This window comes from Sorex araneus, chromosome X (assembly GCF_027595985.1).
Source record: "Sorex araneus isolate mSorAra2 chromosome X, mSorAra2.pri, whole genome shotgun sequence".
Classification (NCBI taxonomy): domain Eukaryota; kingdom Metazoa; phylum Chordata; class Mammalia; order Eulipotyphla; family Soricidae; genus Sorex; species Sorex araneus.
In genome coordinates this window covers 289,695,112-289,718,965 of record NC_073313.1, presented here as the reverse complement: position 1 = coordinate 289,718,965, position 23,854 = coordinate 289,695,112, and the positions used below count along the sequence as shown (strand labels likewise).

At 36.5% G+C, this 23,854-nt stretch overlaps 1 protein-coding gene across 1 annotated transcript in view; it reads left to right on the top strand.

Annotated features, from left to right (window-relative positions):
- The first annotated feature begins 577 nt into the window (after positions 1-577).
- The window catches only part of FAM83B (family with sequence similarity 83 member B), a 69,302-nt gene continuing 46,025 nt past the window's right edge, over positions 578-23,854 (top strand). The window contains exon 1 of the mRNA XM_004615790.2: positions 578-1,021. Within this exon, the coding sequence (XP_004615847.2) occupies positions 578-1,021 (444 nt within the window). The remainder of the gene's footprint in view (positions 1,022-23,854) is intronic.

The window sequence follows — 23,854 nt, the reverse complement described above, 5'->3', positions numbered from 1 at the left end:
TATAGAGACATTTTGCCCCTTCAACTAGTTTATAGATTATTTTAAGGCAAGGGTTTGATTCTTTTCATATCTCAATTGATATATGATTATATGTATTATATACACACACATATAGTATGTACTCAGTGAAGTCTATTAATAGCTGATAGGCTTTGATTGTCTTCTGGTTCTATTTTAAACCAAAGGCAAAATGAAACCAAAGAAGAGGTGTGCAGAAATTGATACGATCTGTGTAATTCCACATTAAAGTTAAGATTGGTTTTCCTGGATGTCAGAGAAGGTGACAAACTCAGGTCAGAAATTGCAAGGGGGGAAACCAGTTTTATGAAAAAAGAATACTTGTAGCTTCTTTTTGGTAGATAAATGAATTATAATGTCACTCTGGATAGAAAATGCATTACATATTGAGGTGATGCGAGTGAAAATGAATAAGCATAAAGCTGATAGTGTCCAACTATCATAAAACATTAATTTTATTACAGAATTCTAACTGATCTGATTTTTTCTTTTCAAATACCCAGATACTCTCTTCACTGCCTGGATGGACTGTTGAAAGTGCTGTTACACGTTTGCAATCATGGAGACCTCATCATTGCTGTCCTCATTGAATGATGAGCACAAATCTGACAATTACATTGAGCCTCACTATAAGGAATGGTATCGAGTAGCTATTGATACATTAATTGAACACGGCTTAGAAGCATACCAAGAATTCCTTGCCAAGGAAGGAGTCTCAGATTTTCTAGCTGAAAAAGAAAAAAATTATATTTTGCAAAATATCCAGAAAGCTCCGCAAAATATAGTACATGGCACTGATAATTCCTGTGATGATACCTCATCTTCAGGGACTTACTGGCCCATTGAATCTGATGTGGAAGCACCAAATCTTGACTTAGGCTGGCCGTATGTATTACCTGGACTCTTAGGAAGTACCCACGTAGATCTCCTCTTTCATCCACCAAGAGCACAACTACTTACAATAAAAGAAACTGTTCGGAAGATGATAAAAGAAGCAAGAAAGGTAATGATAATTCTGTTTCTAATGAAAAATTTAAGATGTAGAAAATTATGAGCATAAGAGACATACGTGTGACTTTAAAAGATCTCTCTATATATGTGCCATGCCTATATTTTTCAGGAAAGATCCATATGGGTATACAGGAAGATTATATTTTACAAGTCTTACATATATATGAGGGAATATTTTAAGTGGAGCTTTCCTTCTCTTCCTGGCCAATGATGCTAATGTGTATAGATTAGTAATGAGCTGACTGGGCAGATTTAAAAGTCCAAAACCTATATATCCCTTTATCTCTGGAAGGAAATATGCTGTCGATAAATATGAAGAAATTGTCTTCCTTCATTTTTTGTTTACAATCGGCAGCATCTTCTATCCCTGGAGATAATTTATCTTATTAAATTGACCATAGATTTGCTTATTTATTTCTGAGTTGTTTGGAAATAGTACAAAGTGAAGTATGATAATATAATATTCTAAAATGAGGTCCTGAAGTACTTAGCATTTTAGGATCTTGTATTTCTTTATTAAATATTTATGTTGGTTTATAAATCTCAGCAATCCTATTTTTGAACTCAGATAAAACTGTAGAAACTTTCTTTTAATAAATCAAATAAAACATATGGAGAGTTTGCTCTGCCCTGAGCTGTAATTGTCAGTTTAAAGGTAACATAGTTTCATCACTGTGTATTGAGCTCAAGCAAGAGTGTGGAAAATATATGGGCCAAACTTAGGACATTTTGACCATAAAGCATCTATTTATCAATGACACTATACGTTAAAAATAATTTAGATATAATAAAGCCGTTAGGATGCATATATAGGTGCAATTTTCCCTGTCAACAAGACACAGGGAATCTTGAAAAAGCATGCTTTAATGAAATACAGATAAGGAAGACCCTTGAAATTGACAGTGGCATGGTAGTTTGTGGGTCAGGCAACTAAAAGCGTGTGATCATGTTACAGAGACACATGTGTTCTGAAGCTAATGTCAGATGTTGGCTTTGTAGAAGAAAGACTTTTCTTTCTCCTTTTTTTGGTCTAAATCTTTTGAGTGGAAATAAACCTGACTTCTAAGCCATGTTAATTCTGTTAGCAGAATACCATGAGAGGAAATACTGATATATTCCAATTGTTAAAAAAAAACTATAAAAACCAAGCACATAGAGGGTCATTTAACACTTATTTGATTAATTAAACTCAGTACAGTTTTCATAATTGAACTGTGAAAATGGTACTAGCTTATATTTGTGAACAAATATATATAATTTTGTAAAGTAACAACAAAAAATTCCATGTGATAAGGTGAGCAAATATTATTTTGAAATTAAAACTGGTTTGAATACATTGCTTTTAAAGATTAGTCATCATTTTCTGTAACTTTCATTTAATCAAGGGCTGGAGTGATAGCACAGCTTGGGTAGGGCAGTTGGCTTGCACATGGTCAATCCAGGTTCCCCTCTCGGAGAACCTGGCAAGCTACCGAGAGTATCTCACCTGAGTGGCAGAGCCTGGCAAGCTACCAGTGGGGTATTCGATATGCCAAAAACAGTAACAACAAGTTTCAAAATGGAGACTTACTGGTGCCCACTTGAGCATATCGATAAGAAAGGAGATGACAGTGACAGTGACATACAGTCATTTAATCAATAGGTAAGTTATATCCCTGAAATACATTAGAATCTGTGGAAACCTATGAAGCATCTGAATAAGCTGTTTTTGAAATATCTTCTCAGGACAGACTTTTTTAATTGCTAAATCTAAATGGCAGTTAAAAGATCATTCTTTATAAAGTTTGAGAGTAGTGTTTTGATGGGTAGAATGATTTGTTGCCTCCAGATTTGTTAGGGACACTCTTTTGATAATCATTGCTGCAAAACCCTGGAGATATGCAGACAACAAAATCTCTAGGGATAGAAACCAGCAAGGCAAAACATAGGCAATAATCTCAGAGAAGAATTTAAATCTAGTTCACTGTTCTATTTGCGATTGAGATAAAATACTTATGAAAATAAATGTCATATTATGGAAAAATCTTAAAATAATAAAAAAATCCAAAAGCAATTTTATTACATTGATCCAAACATGTTAAGTCTAATCTTAACTACCAAGTTAACCTTCCAGTAAGAAAGGAAATAAAAAAATGAAACTACAGGGCTGGGAAGATAGTACAGTGTTAAACCCTTGCTTTGAGTGGAACTCACCCAGTTTGATCCTTTTTTACCACCATGAGTGATCACCAATCCCACTGGATGGGGTCCCTTTGCCAAAAAATATGTTATATCATATTTACCTTTAGCATATTCAATGTTTTACAATTTGCATATATGCTCATATTCTCTTTTAAGTAATATTATCTTCATTTTTAAATATATGTATTTTTAATTGAATCTCCGTGTTATACACAGTTACAAAGTTGTTCTTGATTGGATTTAACTCATACAGTATTCCAACACTCATCCTTTCACCATTGTACATTTCTCACCAGGTCCCCAGTTACCCTCCCCCTCACCCCCACTGCCTCTATGGCAGGCACTTTTCTTCTCTATCTCTCTTTTTGAATCTCGGATCCTATGAGCAGAATATAATATTTTTAGTATTTAAAATTTTAAATATTTATTAATTTTATCAGTTGTCCCTTGCCAATGTTTAAAATTTTCTTTTGTCTGCAAACAAATTAAAAAATTGTTTATCTTGGGGCTGGAGTGATAGCACAGTGGGTAGGGAGTTTGCCTTGCACGCGGCCGACCCGGGTTCAAATCCCAGCATCCCATATGGCCCCCTGAGCACCGCCAGGAGTAATTCCTGAGTGCAGAGCCAGGAGTAACCCCTGTGCATCGCCAGGTGTGACCAAAAAAAACCAAAAAAAAATTGTTTATTTTGTGATTTGAAAATTTTCTTTTGTAAAGGTGTAATTACAGATAACATTTTACTTTTGCCCTAAAACGTCCTTCTTATGAACTTATTTATTTTTCTGTCCCTTTTCTATGATTTACTATGTGTTTAACATAATTACATTTGGGTCAACTTTATAAAGTCTGATAGCATCTAGCAGCACTTCCTAGATAATTATTTGTCTCTCAAGAAAGGTTCCCAAGATGATATATGCATCATTCCTAATTACTATGAATACTTCCTTTGAAAGTATCCTCTTTAATTATTCAAAAAAAGTCATCTTTCGTTAAGGAAATTTCTTTCAGCCGTTTGGTGACTGATATCCTTGAAAGTTAAATAATTTTCGACTTTCGATAGTTTTAAATATGTAAGTATTGAGCAAGAACATTGAGTCTGTTTCCTAACCTAGACTAGCTTCTTCTGGGAGATGTGAATCTTACTCTTGTGAAACTGAGAAGTAGGGTGACACATCAGCAGAAGTTGAGTGAGAATTAGGACAAAGTAACTCCCGAGGTGTTCTCTGTGCTCTGCTGAGTTAGGGCTTACTGTCTCCTCCCTGAGTCACTTTCTTGGGTGTGTCTATTTTGCTTAGGGAGTTATTAGTAATACACTAAAGAACCATTAACTGCTAGTTGCCCTTTGGCTGAAGTATGAAGGTGAAAAGATGATGTGGGGTAAGGGATTTTATAGAATTTGGCTGGTATTATAAAAGCTTCTGATGGGCTTACCTCCATGTCATTGAACTATTTTATTATACTTTCCTGGAGCTTCCTTCATTAATTTAGTCAAGTGTACGAAGCCAAGCATTTTAGTAATTTGCAAACCTATTGTCCCTCTCCCAATCTCTACAGTGCTGATGAACTTTAAATGATTTCAATGTTATATTCCTTACTCGAATTCATCCATTATATGGATCAGTTTGATTGCTTCATATGTGCTACTTCCCACTGCTCTTACTTGATAGACATATCTGCCCAAGGAAGTGATATTTGTGTATTTCTCAGTGTCCGTGTGAGTCTAAGATAATCTCTAATGTTCTAAATATTTATTAAAGATTTTCCCTCTCTCTCTCTCTGGCTCACAATTCATTGTGAATGATTTCCTACTTAAAATTTAAATCAGAACATGTTTCTTCCAGAAAATCAGTGTCACTGTCACTGTCATCCTGTTGCTCATTGATTTGCTCGAGTGGGCACCAACAACATCTCCATTGTGAGACTTGTTGTTACTGTTTTTGGCATATCGAATATGCCACGGGTAACTTACGAGGCTCTGCCGTGCAGGCAAGATACGCTCAGTAGCTTGCTGGACTCTCCGAGAGGGGTGGAGGAATCGAACCCAGATTGGCTGCATGCAAGACAAACGCCCTGCTGCTGTGCTATCACTCCAGCCTTATCTTCCAGAAAATAATTAGACTTAATGATATTATTATTTGATGGTGTTGAATTCTTCTTGGTCACCTCTTCTTTGAGTAAAGTATGAGTTGGTGTGTGTATGTGAGAGAGAGAGAATGAGAACTTGGTTAAAATTGTCCAATGATTTTGCCATCTTAACTATGTGTATAAATATTTCTGTGCCAAACTCTAGTACCATACAGAGAAATAAGGTTACAGATTCTCAGTTCATGTGCTTGCTCGCTTCTTCCACTACTAGCAATCACTTCTTCCACTACTAGCAACAGCTTGGCTTGTATTATTATAAAGTGATTCACGAAATCCTGTTAATCGTCGATTTCTCGAGCGGGCTCAGTAACCTCTCATTCGTCCTTTTCCTGAAATCTTAGAGGTCTCTCTCAACTCGGCCTTCCAACAATGTTGCACTGGAGGCTCTTTCAGGGTCAGGGGAATGAGATCCAGCTTGTTACTGGATTTAGCATATGAATACACCATGGGAAGTTTGCAAGGCTGTCCCATGTGGGCAGGAAACTCTTAGAAGCTTGCCAATTTCTCCCAGAGGAAAAGCAGGCTACAAGATATCGTGTGGTCGCTTTGCGGCCATGCGCTTCTGGGAGCTTGCTTTTAAGTCTCTGGATGTTGACCGTTGGTGGGATAACACACACCTGGGTTCCTGTGCCGGTACCTTCATGCATGAGGCCTGCCCAAACTGTGTGAAGAGGGGCCTCGAGCATGGCTGTAGCTAGGTTCCGGTGGTCTTCGGTTGAGAGTCTCATGCCCACACGCCTGGCTGTCTTCCCTGGGGCCCCTCAGAGGGGATGGGCTCCAGCTTCACTCCCCACACTGAGCAGAGCTCCCGGCAGCCAAAGACCACTGGATAAAGTGATTAGCACAGTTATTTAAGAGATAGAAGTGATGAAAGATTTCGTATAGTAACCCTGATCTTATTTCAAAAGACTTAAGTATATTCCTGAATTATCCTAATTATTATGTACACTCATTAGTTGCAAATCAAAATATCTTTTATCCAACATTATTAACTAGAAGATTTGAACTGGGAAATACTATTATAACATAACTATTCTTAGAAGTAGAACCTACTGAGAGGTTGTTTAGACTGTAGATTTCATATTCATAATATGAAAGGAATGGCATCTTCTTTAATAGTTAAGTGTTGAAGTAAAATCCTACACCATATTTTCTTACTAAAGATTTGCAGAAAAAGATGAAAAGCTCTGATCAGAAATCTAAGAATGGGGGTCATATTCTTTAGAAAAAAATACAATCCCCCTCCCTTTACTTAGAATTTTTAAAGTGCTCATTTTGGGGTTTATTTTGGTTTGGGGCCAGAACTGCCCTGTTCAGAGCTAGTCCTGGCCTAATGCTAGGGCGTTGACTCTCACTGGGCTCAGAGGATCGAATTCTGGGCTTGTGTGTGCATATAAACCAGCCACTGGGGCTCTCTCCCAACATGCTAGCTTTATTGGATTTTCTCAAACTATGTACAAGGGTTCCACATTTAAGGGTAAAAAAATGACAAAATTCTGTAATATGATATTTAAGGGACTCCAGAACCACTCTAGAAATTCCCAGCCAGATGAGCCAGCAATCAATATGAGGGCCCCACGATGCTTTATCCTGGATGTAATCATGCTGGGGATTATGTGTCCACCCTACCAGTGCTCAGGGGTCTTCAGGCCATACTTGGCAATACTTAGAATTCTCTAGGGCTACACCATCAGTGCTCAGGTGAACAAGTGGTGTCAAAGGTTGAACTGGGGTGAGCTGTGTGCAAGGTATCTGCCTTAATCCCTGTACCATATCTTTGCCCCCAGTTTATGTATGTTTTCAAAGTTTATATTCTTTATTGAACTACCATTTGTCGTCACAAGTCTAAGTTTGTTAAGTATTATTAGTTACTAAATATATTTTTTTGTTACTGAAAACTTATGACATAATGGAGAGTGATGAGATACCTTATTTTAAGGCCTGCCATACTTGGTCTTTTTAGCTTAAAAAATAGAAACCTGCTCTCACAATAGCCATAATATATTATTGCTTGTTGAATATATTATTGAACACTGAAGAGTTTGGAAAAAATTAAAATAAAGTGCTCTTCAACTTGGATACCAGTCAAAATCATCAATAATTTTTTTTAGTTTTAATTTAACTTTTAAACATTAGAGTGATGATAGTGACAAATTTATCAGGAGCGTCACCTTGTTAATACTAACTTATGTCTCTATTAGTAACTGAAGGAAATAATTAAAATGTTGTGTTATTTCAGGTCAGGTATGATGTATCTGATAAAAGAAATATTTTTAAGACTATTTATTACTACTCAGTAGTTGCTTTTGGCGCTTCGAGGTCCTTTTCTTCAAAATAAGCTGTGAGGGACATGAAGGATTATGTCTCTCACAGCTTCCTAAAGGAACTTCATGAGGTGTGTACAGATTTTCTATTGAACTTGAGGGACTGTTACTGACTAGGGTTTAAAAGTTAGTTCTGTTTATTCTGTTTATTCTGAGATCTCTTTAGAATACTGATTATATTTTAAGATTTTTCTTTTTTTTCCATCCTGTTATGGAATTAAAGTTAAAATTATACAGTTATTTTATCCCTTACCAAAATTTGTAGTACTTTTCTTATAATATGTTTTTCATAGTTTGTTGGCATTGCACTCAGTATTACAAAATTTTGTGTATTACAAAATATTATGATTATAAAGTACTGAGTTTAGATATTAGCTAAGGTCTATGGATAGAATTTAATGACCTTACAAGCTCAGATGCCTTCACAACATGCCAGAAAAATAAAATTGCAAAGGAGAATGGGCAGATGATATTCTAATAGGGAATGAAGAAACTTGGAGGTAAGGAAGATAAATTGCTTATAAGCGGCCATGTTTAAAATATTATAAATAAAATGTAGTTTCCAACTCAATGAGATGATGAGTTTAGGACCTCAGAAATCCCTTACGACATCATCTCAAAATTAACCTTCATAAGCATAAGATAATTTTATCCCATCCCCTTAAAAATATGCAGCAAGAGGGGCTGGAGCGATAGCACAGCGGGTAGGGTGTTGTCCTTGCACACGGCCGACCAGGGTTCGATTCCCAGCATCCCATATGGCCCCCTGAGCACCTCCAGGAGTAATTCCTGAGTGCAGAGCCAGGAGTAACCTCTGTGCATCGCCAGGTGTGACCCAAAAAGCAAAAAAATATACGTATATGCAGGAAGATATAAAAAGTCACTGTCACTGTCATCCCATTGCTCATCCATTTGCTCGAGTGGGTACCAGTAATGTCTCCATTTTGAGACTTGTTTTTACTGTTGTTGGCATATCAAATACACCACTGGTAGCTTGCCAGGCTCTGGCATGCGGGTGAGATACTCTCGGTAGCTTTCCGGACTCTCCAAGAGGGGCAGAGGAATCAAACCCGGGTCAGCTGTGTGCAAGGGAAATGCCTTATATAAAGGAAGTTTTCTCTGGAAGCTATTTTCAGATGATGATGATGGTGTTACCAGGGAAGGATTTTGCATTTAAAGGATGCTTCTTGTTATTCTGCATTTGCCTCAGATTTATCATGTCGAATATGGTTTTATATCAATTGTTGATATCATTTAACTAATCACTCTTCAAATACTCTTGAGAAAGTTATTGGTTTTTATCATTAGGATTGGAACTGGCATCTGATTTTAAATGATGAGTTTAGATTATGTAAGCAATAGCACAGCATTTGCCTTGCACGTAGCCGACCCAGGTTTGATTCCTCCATCCCTCTTAGAGAGCCCGGCAAGCTACCGAGAGTATCCCACCCGCACGGCAGAGCCTGGCAAGCTACCTGTGGCGTACTTTTTAATGCCAAAAACAGTAACAAGTCTCACAATGGAGATGTTACTGGTGACCGCTCGAGCAAATCGATGAACAATAGGATGACAGTGGTACAGTGCTACAATCCCAGTATTAGGTAATATTTATTGAGGACACTCATGTCATGCAGGACATCCAGCACTTTACATGCATTACCTTAAATTGATCTTTACAGTCACCCTGCGAAATGTGTATTTTGCTGTCTATTCTACTAATGCAGAATCTGCTTTCTTAGGACTAATATCACTCTATTAAGTGCTAAGGGAGCAAAGTGAAATCAAAATGCTTGTGATTGGAAGTAATAATGACTGCATATTCCAAAGTAGTGGAACTAGAACACTTTATTAAGAAGGTCTAGATTTTAGACCAATTAACAGAAAGGTGGAAATGTTATAGGTCAGGTACAGGACAATTTGAAGTTGCTTTAAGAAGTCAGAAGCAATTCACCTAGTTAAAGGTTATAATAAGTGATTAACATCAAGAATGTTGCCTTGGACCGCCCCTACTGGGAAGAACAAATACAGGAAAAATACGAAGAGGAAAATAAAGAGCAGCCAGAAAGTAAAGTTGTCCTTTGGCCTCATTGGAGTTAAACTATGAAGGGGATCAGTCAGTCTTTGGCCAGGTGTAAAGCATGGAAAGCCATTTGTGACTGGTTAATATTTACCTAATTCTCACCCTACTTCAGGTACAGCTCTAAGTTCTGGGACCACATAAGAGAATAAAACACCAAAGAAACTTTGTCTCTGAATGAAACATATATACAAATGGGGAGTGGTAGATAAAAAGCTTCATAAATGGAAGCAGAGGAGGAAGAAAAGTCACAGAGACTATAGGATGAGAAAGAAGGGCGGTGTTGGTAGGAAGTGGTTATCAGTTTCAATAGGATATTCGGAGTTGGAAAGCATCAGCAAGGAAGTAACGTCAGGCTTCAAGGAGAGACTGAATTAGTCAGAACACGGTTTCTTGTTGGCTTGAGGAACAGTAAGGATATCAGTTACTCACCCAAGAGAGCAGAGAGGAAATGAGTAGAACGTGTATTTGGATTCTGGCAGAGGCGAGATCATGTATGTTGATTTGTGCTATTTAAAAGTACAGAGCTTCTGTAGAACTTTGAGTGAGAAAGAGCCATGCTGAGTTTGTAAACAGGCTAGACCATTGACATCTCACTGTAGTATTGAAAAGCAACTGTAGGGATTTATGAATCAATATATCAGAGGTTATTAAAGTAGTTAAGTGTGAAGTGAAGGTGTCCTAAATGGTCAGGATGCTAACAGTGATGGCTAGATCTTGGAAATATTTTCAAGACAAGAAACTGTGAAGTGTACAATAAATGAAAGATTATCAGATTAATCTAAAATATTTGGCCTGAGAAGCTGAAATGATGACATTGACATTTGAAGTTGATTTTAGAGAGCGGGAACTGGGAAGTCTTTAAACTGACACGGAGTTCTTTACCGTCATTTTCACAGCAGCCCCGCACTGCTCACTAGCCAGGCTGGCCACTGTCAGCGACAGACACGGGGTTAGGGTTTCAATGGCTGAAATTAAAGGTCAGTTCTGATTCAGGGTGCTTGGGCAGGAGTGGAGCTGGTTGGGAGTAAAGTGCATAAGATACAGAGACCAAGAAAATACCAACTGTGAGATAAGGAGGGAGTGAGTGGATACTGACTCAGGACCTAACAGATCATATAACCTGCTGAGAAGTAGAAACTCCCAAAGGCAATTATTAAGCAACTCTAATGCTGGGTCAGGTAAGTAAAAGACTGAAAAAACATATGGAAAGGTGGTACTTGGTCATTGTTTTTCCCCGTTCCTTTTGGGTAAATGCTTATTGAGGAGTAGGAAACATGTGCTGGTCAGCTTGGCATTTACAAGCAGCATATATGTGAAGGGCTGAGGAAAAAGAAGACAAGAAGGCCTTGGAGAGATAGTGTAGTGGGCCAGGTGCTTGCCTTCCATGAAGCTGGCCTGGGTTTTATCCCCTGAGCACTGTCAGGAGTCATCCCTGAGCACAGAGCGAGGCGGATGCTCTGAGGATCTCCGGGTGTTAGTGTCCCAGTGTCCCTCCTGTGTGGGGTTTGAGGACTGTGATGGGGTTCAAACCCAGCACCCTGTTTGCAGAACATGTGCTTTGTTTGGTGAGCTACCTCTCTCGCCCCGTATCTTCTTGATATGGGAATTTACCTTTAATTTCCTGCTAGTGTAGAAAAATACAAGTGCCCAATTCTCTCTCATAAAGAAGGTGGATTATGTTGTTTTAATTTTTTGCATCTTAGTCCTATTTTAAGGTGTCTTAATTTTAAGTCAAAAATATTTTTGTGCAAAAGTTGTAGCTGTTGACACATAAGTTGATTCCATACATACCTTTGAATTCCATATATACCTTTGAATTCCATATATACCATTGAATTCCTAAGACACTGTTCACTCTTCTGCTTTTTTCAAGTAGAAAAAGAAACACATCAATTGATTTTCAGTTTTATATTGTGGATATGTTAAAAGATATTGAGAGATATTGCTAATGAAACATATGAGAGATGTTGCTAATATGCTACAGGAATACGGATATCATCTGATCTGTTTGTTAGAAAATGCTTGGATTTTTTCCTACCTTTTGCTCTTTAGTTATCAGAGTATTAAAACTGAACTTACTGAAAATTGAAAGTTAAGAAATATTAACATGCCTAAAATAATATTAAAATGAAGGACCAGAGAAATAGTACAGTGGGAAGGGAACGTGCCGTGGGGTTGCCGACCCCAGTTTGACCTCCAGTAACACATATGGTTCCAGGGCACTGCCAGGAGTGATCAGTTACCACAGGACTAGGAGTAAGCCATGCAAACTACTAGGTGTGTCTCAAAACAAACATTTTTTTCTACTCCTCTGTGAGATAAAAAGATGGGTAGAGACCTACTTAAATGAGGTACAGGTTTATGAGTTTATGTGTATATATTTTAATACTTTATAGAGATATTTGAAATAATTTTCACATCTAGTATATTTGTTATTACACTTAATTATGAATAGAAATACAACGTTTATTTTAATTTAGGATTCTTCATATCATTAATCAGTTATTAAATAATCAGTTATTTAATCAGTTCTTATTAATAGGCAATAACATAACAGAGAAGCTGGTGGCAGGTATGAGCCCTAGGTGAAGGTAATAAGGAAGTTCCTTGTTTCCAGGCAATGTGAAAGCAATAATAAAACTGACCAAACGGCAGCCTGCTTTTTTATTATCCCATGTGCAAATACATGTAAATACCATTAATAAAAATATGCTTCTGTCACTGGGCCGTGAGAGCTAACTGCTGCCCTCACCCATCCCTAGCCCTTTCTCCCACCCCCATCTCCAACAATGCTATTAGTGCTGATTTTCATAGTGAAATCCTTTAGAAGTGAGGAAAGCCCCGTGACAGGTTTAGTCATCATTATCAGTAAGTAGTTGACTCTTGGAATTTAGTTCTTTAGGGAGGAAGGGCCCCAAAGTGGTGCTCCGTGGATCAGGGATGAAGCTTGGGAAACCAGGGACTGAGCCAGGCACATCTGAGATACGTGTTTCAACCCTGTTCGATCTCTCCAGCCTGCTTATCTCTTGGAGTTTTAAAAACAGAAAAACAAATTACTCTAACATCTTTTTTCAGAGTCCAACTTTCCTTTGAACTACTAATTTTTTTCTATTAATAGTCACATTCCAATCTTCCTGCCTCTGTGAATTTAAGCAAATATTTCAAACAAGTAAATAAATGTGAAGACAAAACACTGCTATTTTGCTAAATATCAAACCGATATGTGGTATTGAAAAATCCATAATCATAAAAAAAATCAGTCTGAGTCATAGTTCTAATCAACCGCACTGACATTCAGAAGCACTTACTGTTCAAAACAAAGAAGAATCCAGAGTTTGTGGTCATATGTATTTACAGATGGGTAAAAGGAAATTGAAAGAGTTCAAAAGCCTGTCACCCAACTGATGAGTAACCTCAGGACAGACCGTATTCAGGAATCGTGATTTCCATTCCAACACATTTCACTTTTAAATTTTTTTTTTTAATATCATGTTGAGTCTCTACTGGAAAGGAGACAAGATTTGTTAATGATATTAATGATATTGTATGTTGCTGTATCTATCCAGTTTCTGGTCCTCAGAAGTATTTGCTTTCTAAGATAGGTATCTTTACCCTGCTTAACCAACAAGAGTTTGGTAATTTGTCTCCAAAAGTAGGAAATTTTAGAACTTGCATCTGAGCCCAGGCACTGTGCTCAGAAAAAATATGTAAGCTTCAATATTAGCTCTGATAGCTGATTCCAAGATGACAGTATGCAAAGCAGCCATTTTTACAAAATAAATCTGTTGTGCAAGTGATATTATATTTAATTTCTGGATTTCTACTGGATTGAGTTTAGTTCAGAAAGGATGGTAGAATACTGACACTGCTTATGCTATATAGCATCTTTGCCTTTGTGCATTATACCCTTTCTACCTCCAATCACCATTCTTTGTTACTATATTGTATCACCTGGATCTTATGGTAGTTTATTTCTTCAAAATTTTGTACATGGCTTTTTCCTGGCATGAAGTATCCTTCTCATTTCATTGTCATTCCGTTATTTAAAATCTGTTTAGTAGCTTTGTTTGAGCCTCTGATCAGTCCCTTTGCCAGGGCTTTGTTTAATTATCCTGTATATTATTATCATCTTTATGCTCAATGGTGCTCAGGATTGACTCTTGGCTCAGTGCTCATGGGTCATTCCTGGTGTGTTTTAAAAGATGATGTGGGATGTCTGGGATTGAACCTGAATTGGCTGAATGCAGGCAAGCACCTTGTTCACTGTACTATCTCTCCAGCCTCTGTTTTTGTTTTATTTGCTTATTTTAAAAATTCATTGCAATTTTAGTACTATGGTTACAGTAGTGCTAACATTTATGCACTTAGAGTAATTTGTTATTGCACTGACTATTTTAAGTCCTTTGTTTTTCTGAAGGATGTTTAAAATTTTTTTCCAAATAAAATTAAGATTTTGATTCACTGCATAAATAGAGTGGAGTGACAAAGTCCATTTTTTCAGTACTTGATACATAGAATCTGGGTAAATTCATTTCAAAAATCTGTTTAAAGTATTAATATTTAGCTTAAAATTATTAAATAACTTATTTAACAAGTATATATTTATTAATATGCAAACCCATATGTTTCAAGTAGGTATCATTAAGACCAACATATATTTACACATTAAATTTACTGAGTCAGTTTCTACTTTTCTCCATGCAATTAGCAAATTTATCCAACTTGCTTACTTCTAATTCTTTTTTTCTAATAACTAGTAATTCACCTGTAGTTTAAATATCTACTTCTGTTTTATTTAAGTCATGTGAGTTGAAAACCTGGTAGAAAATAATTCACTTTAAAATTCATTTTTTCAAATGATCCTGTCACCACACATTCTGTCTTTGTTTATTTTTTGTTTTCTAATTCTTGTTCCTGTTTTTATTGATGGAGTCCCTTTTATTTTGAAAGAAAAACTATGATTAAAATTTCAACATCTGCATATTAGTTTTGTAAAAAAAATACAAATCTTAGACATCTATCTGTTGTTCAATATGCAAAAGAATAAGCTATCATTATTTCAGTGTTTAGAAATAGTGTTTAAATATGTTTCTAGAACTAAGATACTTTTCATTCAGGTTTTCATTTACAGCCATTTATTTTTGCTCTCATTTGAATTTTTCCAATATTTTTATGGATATAAACCATTCGATAGTCTATTTCTTTCTTATACCTTAATTTTCCAATATTTTCCCAGTAACATATAACTTTCTTTCAAAGTATGTGCACTTCGAAACCAGTTATTTCATTAATTACTCTAGTATTTAACTTTAAAAGACTAATCATTTTATTTAAAATACTAGTTGAAAATGATATTTATGTAAATATGTGAATGTGCATGTATTATAAATATGTCTATATTTTAATCTGTACATAAACAGATTTTTCTATTTTTCCTAGTTAAAACCTTAGAAATGGTATGTACCTAGAAGCACCATTAAAGTTGTTTAACTTTATGAGAACTTAATAGGGATTAAGTGTTCCTTGATTTAAAGTTTAAAATATTGGCTATGTGTGACTACTTAAAATGCATTATAAATAGTGTGAATACTTGTTTTATAGTAGGATTTTATATGTACATTTTGCATATTTTAACAATTATGCTAATGAATTTTAAACAGAAGTATATAATGTAGATCTATTCCATGCATAGGTAAACATGGATAGCTCAAATGCTGTTTTCTATTAGATTTTTCATGGTTAAAGTATAGGTTTGAAATGTATAATGTTCATTTTTTTAGTATATGATTATTTGCATGTTTTCAAAATCATTTGCTTCACTCAAACCAAAAATTATGTTGATTTAGTCCAAGACATTAGCCTTCTCTTTCTCAGTTATATGTTAAATATTCATTTTGGATAACAAATCAATTTGAAAAACGGTGCGGCTCAAATATAAAATCTTGGCAGCTGCTTTTTTATGTTTTTGTAAAAGTTTTACAATTCAGAATCAATCAAATGTTTTTTAGGATTGATTTGCATAATTTCTAAATTACTTATCTATGTAAAATAATTTCTAAAGTATTTATTTTATGTAAATAAAGTTATTTACTTCCATAATTTAACAGTGGCAAAATCACTGGAACTCAAAACCGCAAATTTTCTAGAGCTTAGTTTTACTTTAATGTACACCTGTTTCTATTTTTTTAAAAGTATGGTCCAAAAAATTGAGAAAGCAAACCATTATTTTAAGAATAGCATTTTGGGAAACATGAACAATTGCACTCATTCTTACACAAGTGAAAATTCTTCAATTCTAGAACAGGAAGAATTCTTTCTTTTTTTCTCTCTTTTTGTATGGTTACTCTAAAGAACTGCTACAGGTTGAGTAACAATGCATTCAGTTCCCATAATCACTTTAATGATAAGAAACTTTGATCAAAAGTAATTTTTAAAAAATTATACATTACACTAGTGAAGGGACAGGTCTTAGAGCATCATATGACTGAAATCCAATCATAAGCAACTTTGAAAACGTACATATCACTGTGACTCAATAAAACTAATTACATAAAAAATTAAATTAAAATTTTTATGTACATGTTTATCATAGAGCTCAACATTTTAAATTGTAGAAGAACTTTAATGGCCCTCATATTCCAACTCTTTCTCATTGGACACCTCTGATTCTTCCTCTCTGATTTGGAACCATTCATTGAATTTTCTTTGCTATCCTGCCATTTTGTCTCAGTAGTTTAATATCATGTACTCTGTTCTGATCTTGGTTTCTTAAGAGGAAAAATAATATAATCGTGAGCTCAACTATAATTTGTTTTATCTAATTGTTTACTTTCTTTTTTTTTTTTTTTTGGAATTTTTGACCCTTCCTGGCAGTATTCAGGATTTATCCTGGTTCTCTGCTCAGAGTTCTGTCCTGGCTGGGCCGGGAGACCGTCTGGGCTGTGCAGAGACGGAACCTGTCCAGTTTCATGCAGGGCCAGTGCTCGACTGCTGTGTCATCTGGTCTTAAGATGCTGTTTGTTTTGAATAATTCTTCTCTCCTGTTTCCATTGTAACCCTCTTCTGACTGAGTGATTTGTCTCCCTCTTGCTGTCATCTCTTGCTATCTGTAATGGATGTACAAACCATATTAGTTCTAGGTGTACAACCATATGATCTTCTATTGTGTACGTTGTAGTGATCATAGAATCATTCTGATGATTGTCATCTATGTAAGACTCACACATTGATCTAGTCAACAACTTTTCACATTTACAATGCATTATTTTTTTTAATCTATGGCAATGTAGCCATGCATTTCATGACTTCCTTATTGTATAACTGGTAATGTGTCAATACCAATCTTTATTTCTTACCTGTGTCACTGTATACCTGTAAGAAGTTGTTTTCAGCAAATGTCTCCACTTCGTTCTTTTTGTTCCACAATGGCCAGATTCACTGTCCTAACCTCTGTCTCTTGTCAACATGGTTGGGACATACCTATTTATTTTGAATACCCTCAGATTCTTCCACTGTTTTCTAAGTTGTGCTTGCCTTTAATACTCTTACCATTAATTCCTATATTTGATTATATTTATTCTTTTCTCTGTCTGTCTGATTCTTGTTTATTAGAGCTGTTTGTAGCTCTACATTTTCTGAAAGTGTGTATTTATTTAAAATGCTATTGTTCTTGGTATTATGCTCTCTGCATTTCATTCCTTGCTGCAACATACTTATAATTACGACTGCATTTTACATCTGTGATTGGATCTGTTTTCTTTACATGTACCTTTAATTTTAGCTAACAGTCCAACAATTTTATCAGTATGGCCCAACGAAATATGAAATGCAACATGTCCAAAGTAGTAGGCAGTTGCCAAACATTTTCTCTTGTGTTTGTTAAAGATATCTTTTAAATTTCTTCTAACAGTTAGTATTTCATGGTTTTCTTTGTTTTCGTCATAGCTCCTGGATTTCTATCAAGTGTGCCTATTCCTCCTTCGCTCCATTGCTACCACTCTAGTTCTTCTCTCTACTCTTGAGTGTTAATTGATAGTTACTTTTTTAGGTCATTGTGCTATATAATAATTCTGTTTTCTACAATATTTTAATAGTCACAAAAATCTGCTCCTCTGACTACAAACTGTTGTAGTCAGAAGAATTGTCACAAGATTATTCTGCTTTCTACAATATCTTAATAGTCCCAAGAATATGTTCCTCTGACTACAAACATTCATAGTCACAAGAATCTGCTCCTCAGACACAAACCTTTGCCTCTTTGCACTCCACAGTTGCAGCAGAAGCACTAAGCTCAGCCAGCATCTACCTTTTAGATTGGTATCTGCTTTCTTACTTCCTGTAAATCTTGGGTTTTATCCTCCTCTCGTCCAAAAATACTCTTCTTCACCTTTTCCTATTAATAACGGGCAGTCATGTATTTTCAAAAACAGAGATACATACTGAGAAATGCATGTGGTGCTTCATAGTTGTTTAAAGATAACCAGCCTCACTCAAACTTGAATGTCACAGCCTACTGCTATGTTGTGAGATCCACAAGGTGCATTTGGTCATGGGGATATTAGTGTATAAATTAAAGGATAATTATAAAGATAGAAAAGTAAAAAAAATTCAGCTACCTTTGGGTAACTTCAACTTTCAGTTAAAACAGCAGAACCAAGTATGGTCCAATTCTTGATCACAAAATCTTTGAAATGGTAAATGATATTTTGAGACATGAAATTTGATATATGATTTGCTAAGGAGCTGAAATTCATACAATATATTTTCTAAGAAGTCTGATCTTTACTATTATGGATATTAAAATCATTTTGACACAGTATATTCATATTAAAATTACTTATCGATATATTTTATAATTTGGTGCATTGTGGAAAAGTTCTGCAGCCCTGAACTATTTAAAAAATGTGAGCATATTTTACCCTTAGGAGGGGGTGGGTTGAGTTTTCATCCATGCCCCGAGCAGAGCCCCCACACTTGAAGACCTCCGGAACCCAGCCACAGCCATGTTCAAGGTCCTTCTCCACACATTCGGACGAGCCTCTCGCATAAAGGAACCAGCAGAGGAACTCAGATGTGTGGGACCTGGGCCTGAGATCTCCAAGCCTGCATGGACCAGGACTGGGCCTCTTCTGTTCAAATCCCCCATTTTCCAGTAGCTATGTGGTCAGACTCAGAAACTGCCCCTGCTTCGGTGTAATCCCATCAACAGCCAACATCCAGAGACTATAAAACAGCTCCCGGAGGCAGAAGCGACATCTTATAGCCTAGTTCTCCCTCTCAGGGATCCTGGCGAGCTACCAAGAGTTTCCTGCCTGCATGGGAGAGCCTGGCAAGCTTCCCGTGGTGTATTCATATGCCAAAACCAGTAACAATGATGACCCTGAAAGAGCCTGACCCTGAAAGAGCCTCCAATGTGGCACCATTGGAAAGGACGAGTAAAGAGAGGCTGCTAAAATCTCAGGGCTAGGACAAATGGAGACGTTCCTGAGAGCTCGAAAAAATCGACGATCAATGGGATGATGATGATGATGATGATGATGATGATGATGATGATGATGATGATGATGTTGATGAGTATATTTGATATTAAAGCAAATATGCACCAAATTTCTTATATCAGTTCAGTGTTTAGTAGCTCAACACTTTTATTTTTAAAGAATTCTAAATACAATTGCTTGCGATTTTCTTGTGGATCTTAGTAACATTTGTGAAACTTATATTTTACATTTTAGGTTATGATAAATGTTAAGAATCCATGAACCTATTGAAACATTGTGATTCTACTAAATCAAGTTACATGTAGAACCAAATTTTTAATTAAATCTAAGGTCAAATACCTGAGCAAGTCTTACACCTAGAAAATTAAATTTTTGTGTAAAACCTCCCCAGATTATTCTTAGTTAAAATGCATATGTGGAGAAATATAGAAGGAATCTCCAAAGAGTACTTTATAGTGCACATGTGTATTTATGTGAAGTCTCAGTATTTATTGCTAGAACCATCTTCATTCCATTTGGGAAGACATTTGACATTCTAATTACTGTAAGTGTTATAAGTGCTAAAAGATAATTGCTTGCTACTTGTCAAGCTAGATTTGTCACCGTGTTTTAACCTGAATCAGTATCTTTTGAGCTGGTCAGAGAATAGCAATCTTTGATTATTCCATGAGGAGAACACGTCTTTTTCATTTGGGTGTTTATATTTGTCTCTGTGCAGTTACTTTAAGACTGAGGGAGAAGAGTTCTTTACAGCTCATATGTAGCACTGTGTCATTTGCCCTTTCATCACTTAAATGCTGTAGTATATGTTGCCCGTGGACTTGGTGCTCATTGATTTATGTGGCGTTCCTAAGTGTTCCCTGTCTAAACACAGCAGGCAGTGGATCTGTTAAGAATTTGAAAAGCTCAGGTCCTGCAATCTTTGTTCCCCTCTAACATAAATGCTGTCAGATGGTGGATTCTGATGAATCTCATGATTTTTAAAGATGAGCATCCTAGATAATATGGGGAAATATGGCTGCTTTGTGTGATTTAATGAACGTGTGTGTGGTGATTGTCAATGAGATATACACATGCCAAATCAATTTACAAATCAATCTACTTTATATTTGAGAGAACACACTTAAAGAAAATTTAATTAAGAATATGTGTCATCTTAGGGAGTCTAAGATACAAAAATCTCCAGGGTTTTGACTTCAGCCATCTGGTGTTTAAATTAAGATTTTGGGTTTTCACTGAAACAGAATACAAAGCCTGTTCTTTGTTTTCAGTAGATGACATGTTGGTAAGAATAATGTCACACATTAATTTACAGATTATATGGTGGGAGTCCATTGGAGTAGAGAATAACTTACTTGTACCAGAAATGTCATAACCATCAATAGAGACATATTTATTGTGCTTCTCGGAATATCAAATGTGTGTGGCAGCTTATCATAGTGGATTTTAGCATGGTTGGTATATCTTGATTGTGTGGATTTGAGTCTCAGCTGCATCAATTTTGCTCTGTATTTGGTGTCTTTTTACTTGCCTAAATTATTAGAATTTGATTATTTAAAACTGTGAGGAATGGCTCATACTCCCCGTTTTTCCAGTTAAATTAAAATTTCAAGAGGTAGCTTGATTAAGGTTGCTCCCCGACCACCACCAAAAACTACTCTATCCAGTACTGGAACGTAAGTATCTGGCTTACTCTCAGAGCCTGTACAAATAATCATTATGAACACTTTCATTCAGAAGAGATGTGGGAAAACAATAAAAATAATGAAATCCCAGATCTGGATCTGTGAGAATGAACATTAGAAACCCTTATTGTTTATCCGTTTGTCTTTCAAGCACACCTGGCATTGTTCAGTGGCTCCTCTTTTTTGGCACAGTGCTCAGGAACTACTTTGGCCAAGATCAGGGAACAGGGTGGTGTCAGGTATCAGATGTCATGCCCCCCCACACACACATACAAACACACACATGAAGCATGCATATTAGTCCTCTGAGATTTCTGGCTGTTCACAAAATAATCTCTCTTGTGTTGAAGGAAAACTTGTTTTTTGACTAGAGCTATGACAGTCTTGGGAAACAATTCCTGTCGGTGTCCCTTTGGTCTTTTATCACTTTAGTATTGCAGAAAGTTCACTATGTAGTAATTTATTGTGAGTTTTCTACAATAAATATGTATTTCTTTTTTATTTTCATGTAGGACTTTCATACTGATTTGTGATTCTGGCTTTTACTTTCATAAACAGTATGTGATCAAACACAGTTATAGCAACAGAGAGTTTCAATATGCTTCTCAAGGTATTCTGAAAATTAATGTGGTGTTCATGTTCATTATTATGGCTTGGCATTGGTATGGTAATTTGTAATGAATGCAAAGATAAATTAGAGACTTTAGATTCTGAAACCAATATGATGGCATAGGTTTAAAAAATGTCATTATGATGCTTGATCTGTTTTTACCCAAAGCATAATTCAAACAGGTTACCTTATTTGGTTGTCTTTTTTGTGGAATTCATGTAGAGTTATTTAAAGAACAAAGAACTGCCATCCCTAGGGTAGCTAAAAAAATTAAATAGAATAAAAACCAACTATGGTTTCTTGGTACAAATAACTAACATTTTTGTTCTTACCTTAGAGTCAATTTCCATTATTTAATACAGAATTAAAATAAACTCCTGGTCCCCCTTCCAGCCACAATTAGATTATGGGCATTAATTGAAAATTAAGATTCACACTGATGTGAAAATAGCATGTTAGTTTGAACTAGATGTTGGCAGGAAAGTAGGCTATATATGATAGAATATTTTACATAAGTGTAGTGGCTCAAGTCTAGAATATGGTCACTGGACTGCCATTTTAAAATACATTTAAATTTATCATTGTCATGGGGCACATTTTTTAAAATTTTATTTTATTGTTATAAAGCAGTTCACAGGGGCTAGAGTGATAGCACAGTGGGTAGGGCGTTTGCCTTTGACGCGGCCGACCCGGGTTTCGATTCCCAGCATCCCATATGGTCCCCCCGAGCACGATCAGGAGTAACTCCTGAGTGCATGAGCCAGGAGTAACCCCTGTGCATTGCTGTGTGTGACCCAAAAAGCAAAATAAATAAATAAATAAATAAAAATTAAAAAATACAGTAGTTCACAATATTTGGTTACACTTAATATGCGAACACCTATTTGCCACCATTACAACTTCCCACCACCATATTTTGGATGTTTCCATCCTGATCCTTAACCCTTGCCCAAAGCAGAACGGAAATAATCCGTTTACTATTGTTTGTTATGAATAAACTACTAAAAATGCTCCAAAGAAACTTTCCTTAAGGGAGAGTTTGTTAAGATTATTATATTTCACCCAGGGGTCATGAAGCCTTTCTCTACGAGATTACAAATAAGTTGTTAAATTAACCCCCAACTAATGTGGTGCACTACTCTTGGAATATGCGTGGTGTAAGGTATGAGATATCACGAGGCCACTTGGTGGCCAAGTGGTCCAGGATTTGGCTGTCAGGACTGGTTCCCTTGGGGCAGGGAGGGGCCTCACCCGCCCTCTTTTGGATTGCCCCGAATGAAACAGCCAGTAACAGGGTCCGGCAACATGGCTTTGGCAGTGTTGTGTTGTGCCCTCTTCCGAGAGAAGACAGTGAGTCTCTGGATCATGGTCATTGATGAGATTATCAAGCGCCAGCCAGAGGTGGCTTCTGTGTGTGACTGCAGAGTTGCCAGACACAGGAGGACATGGGGGGAGTCACCCATTCCCGGTTCTGTTGAACTCAGAATTTTCAGTCACAAGTCCCATATATCTGTCTTCTGCAGATTCACTCGTGGATGAGGCTCAGCCGAGCGTGTGGAGAGTGGCCATGAGCATGGCGGCAGCTGGGTTCTCGAGGTTTTCGGCTGCTGGGACTGGGTCTCTGTGGGTGGGGAGGGTCCTCACCCTCCCCACTCTGGGGTATATCATGGGACACATTTAACTCATACAAATTTTAAGCTGCATTTTGTGTGCTATGAAAATTCAAAGAATATATTTAAAAACCTTTTCCAGTTTTTACTAGGAGAATAAAAGGAACCAAAAATAATGTGGTACTTAAAAGTTAATTTCCACAACTGTCACCAAAAACATTATCTCTAATTCTTTTGAGTAGACTGTGTTGTTGCTTTTGTTACTATTTTTCTATTGACACCAGTACGTTCCATCCAGTGCCCTTTCTGCAAGATTTCTGGGTCATGTCTTCCAACATCAGGGACGGCTTTTCTCCCTGCTAAACTTGGGTTGGGCTGACCCACCATGCAAACTGATAGAAGGCATTCCCCTCCAGCACATCACAGCAACAGCATCTACATTTAAAAATATTCTTTTTTTTTCTTTTAGATACTTTTATTTATTTTATTTTTTTTTTATTGAATCACCATGTGGACGGTTGCAAAGCTTTCTGGCTTAAGTCTCAGTTACATAATGCTCGAACACCCATCCCTTCAACAGTGCACATATTCCACCACCAAGAACCACAGTAAACCTCTGCCCCACCTCTCTAGTCCCCAGCCCCCCACCCCGCCTGTGTAGCTGATAAATTTCACTTCACTTTCTCTTTACTT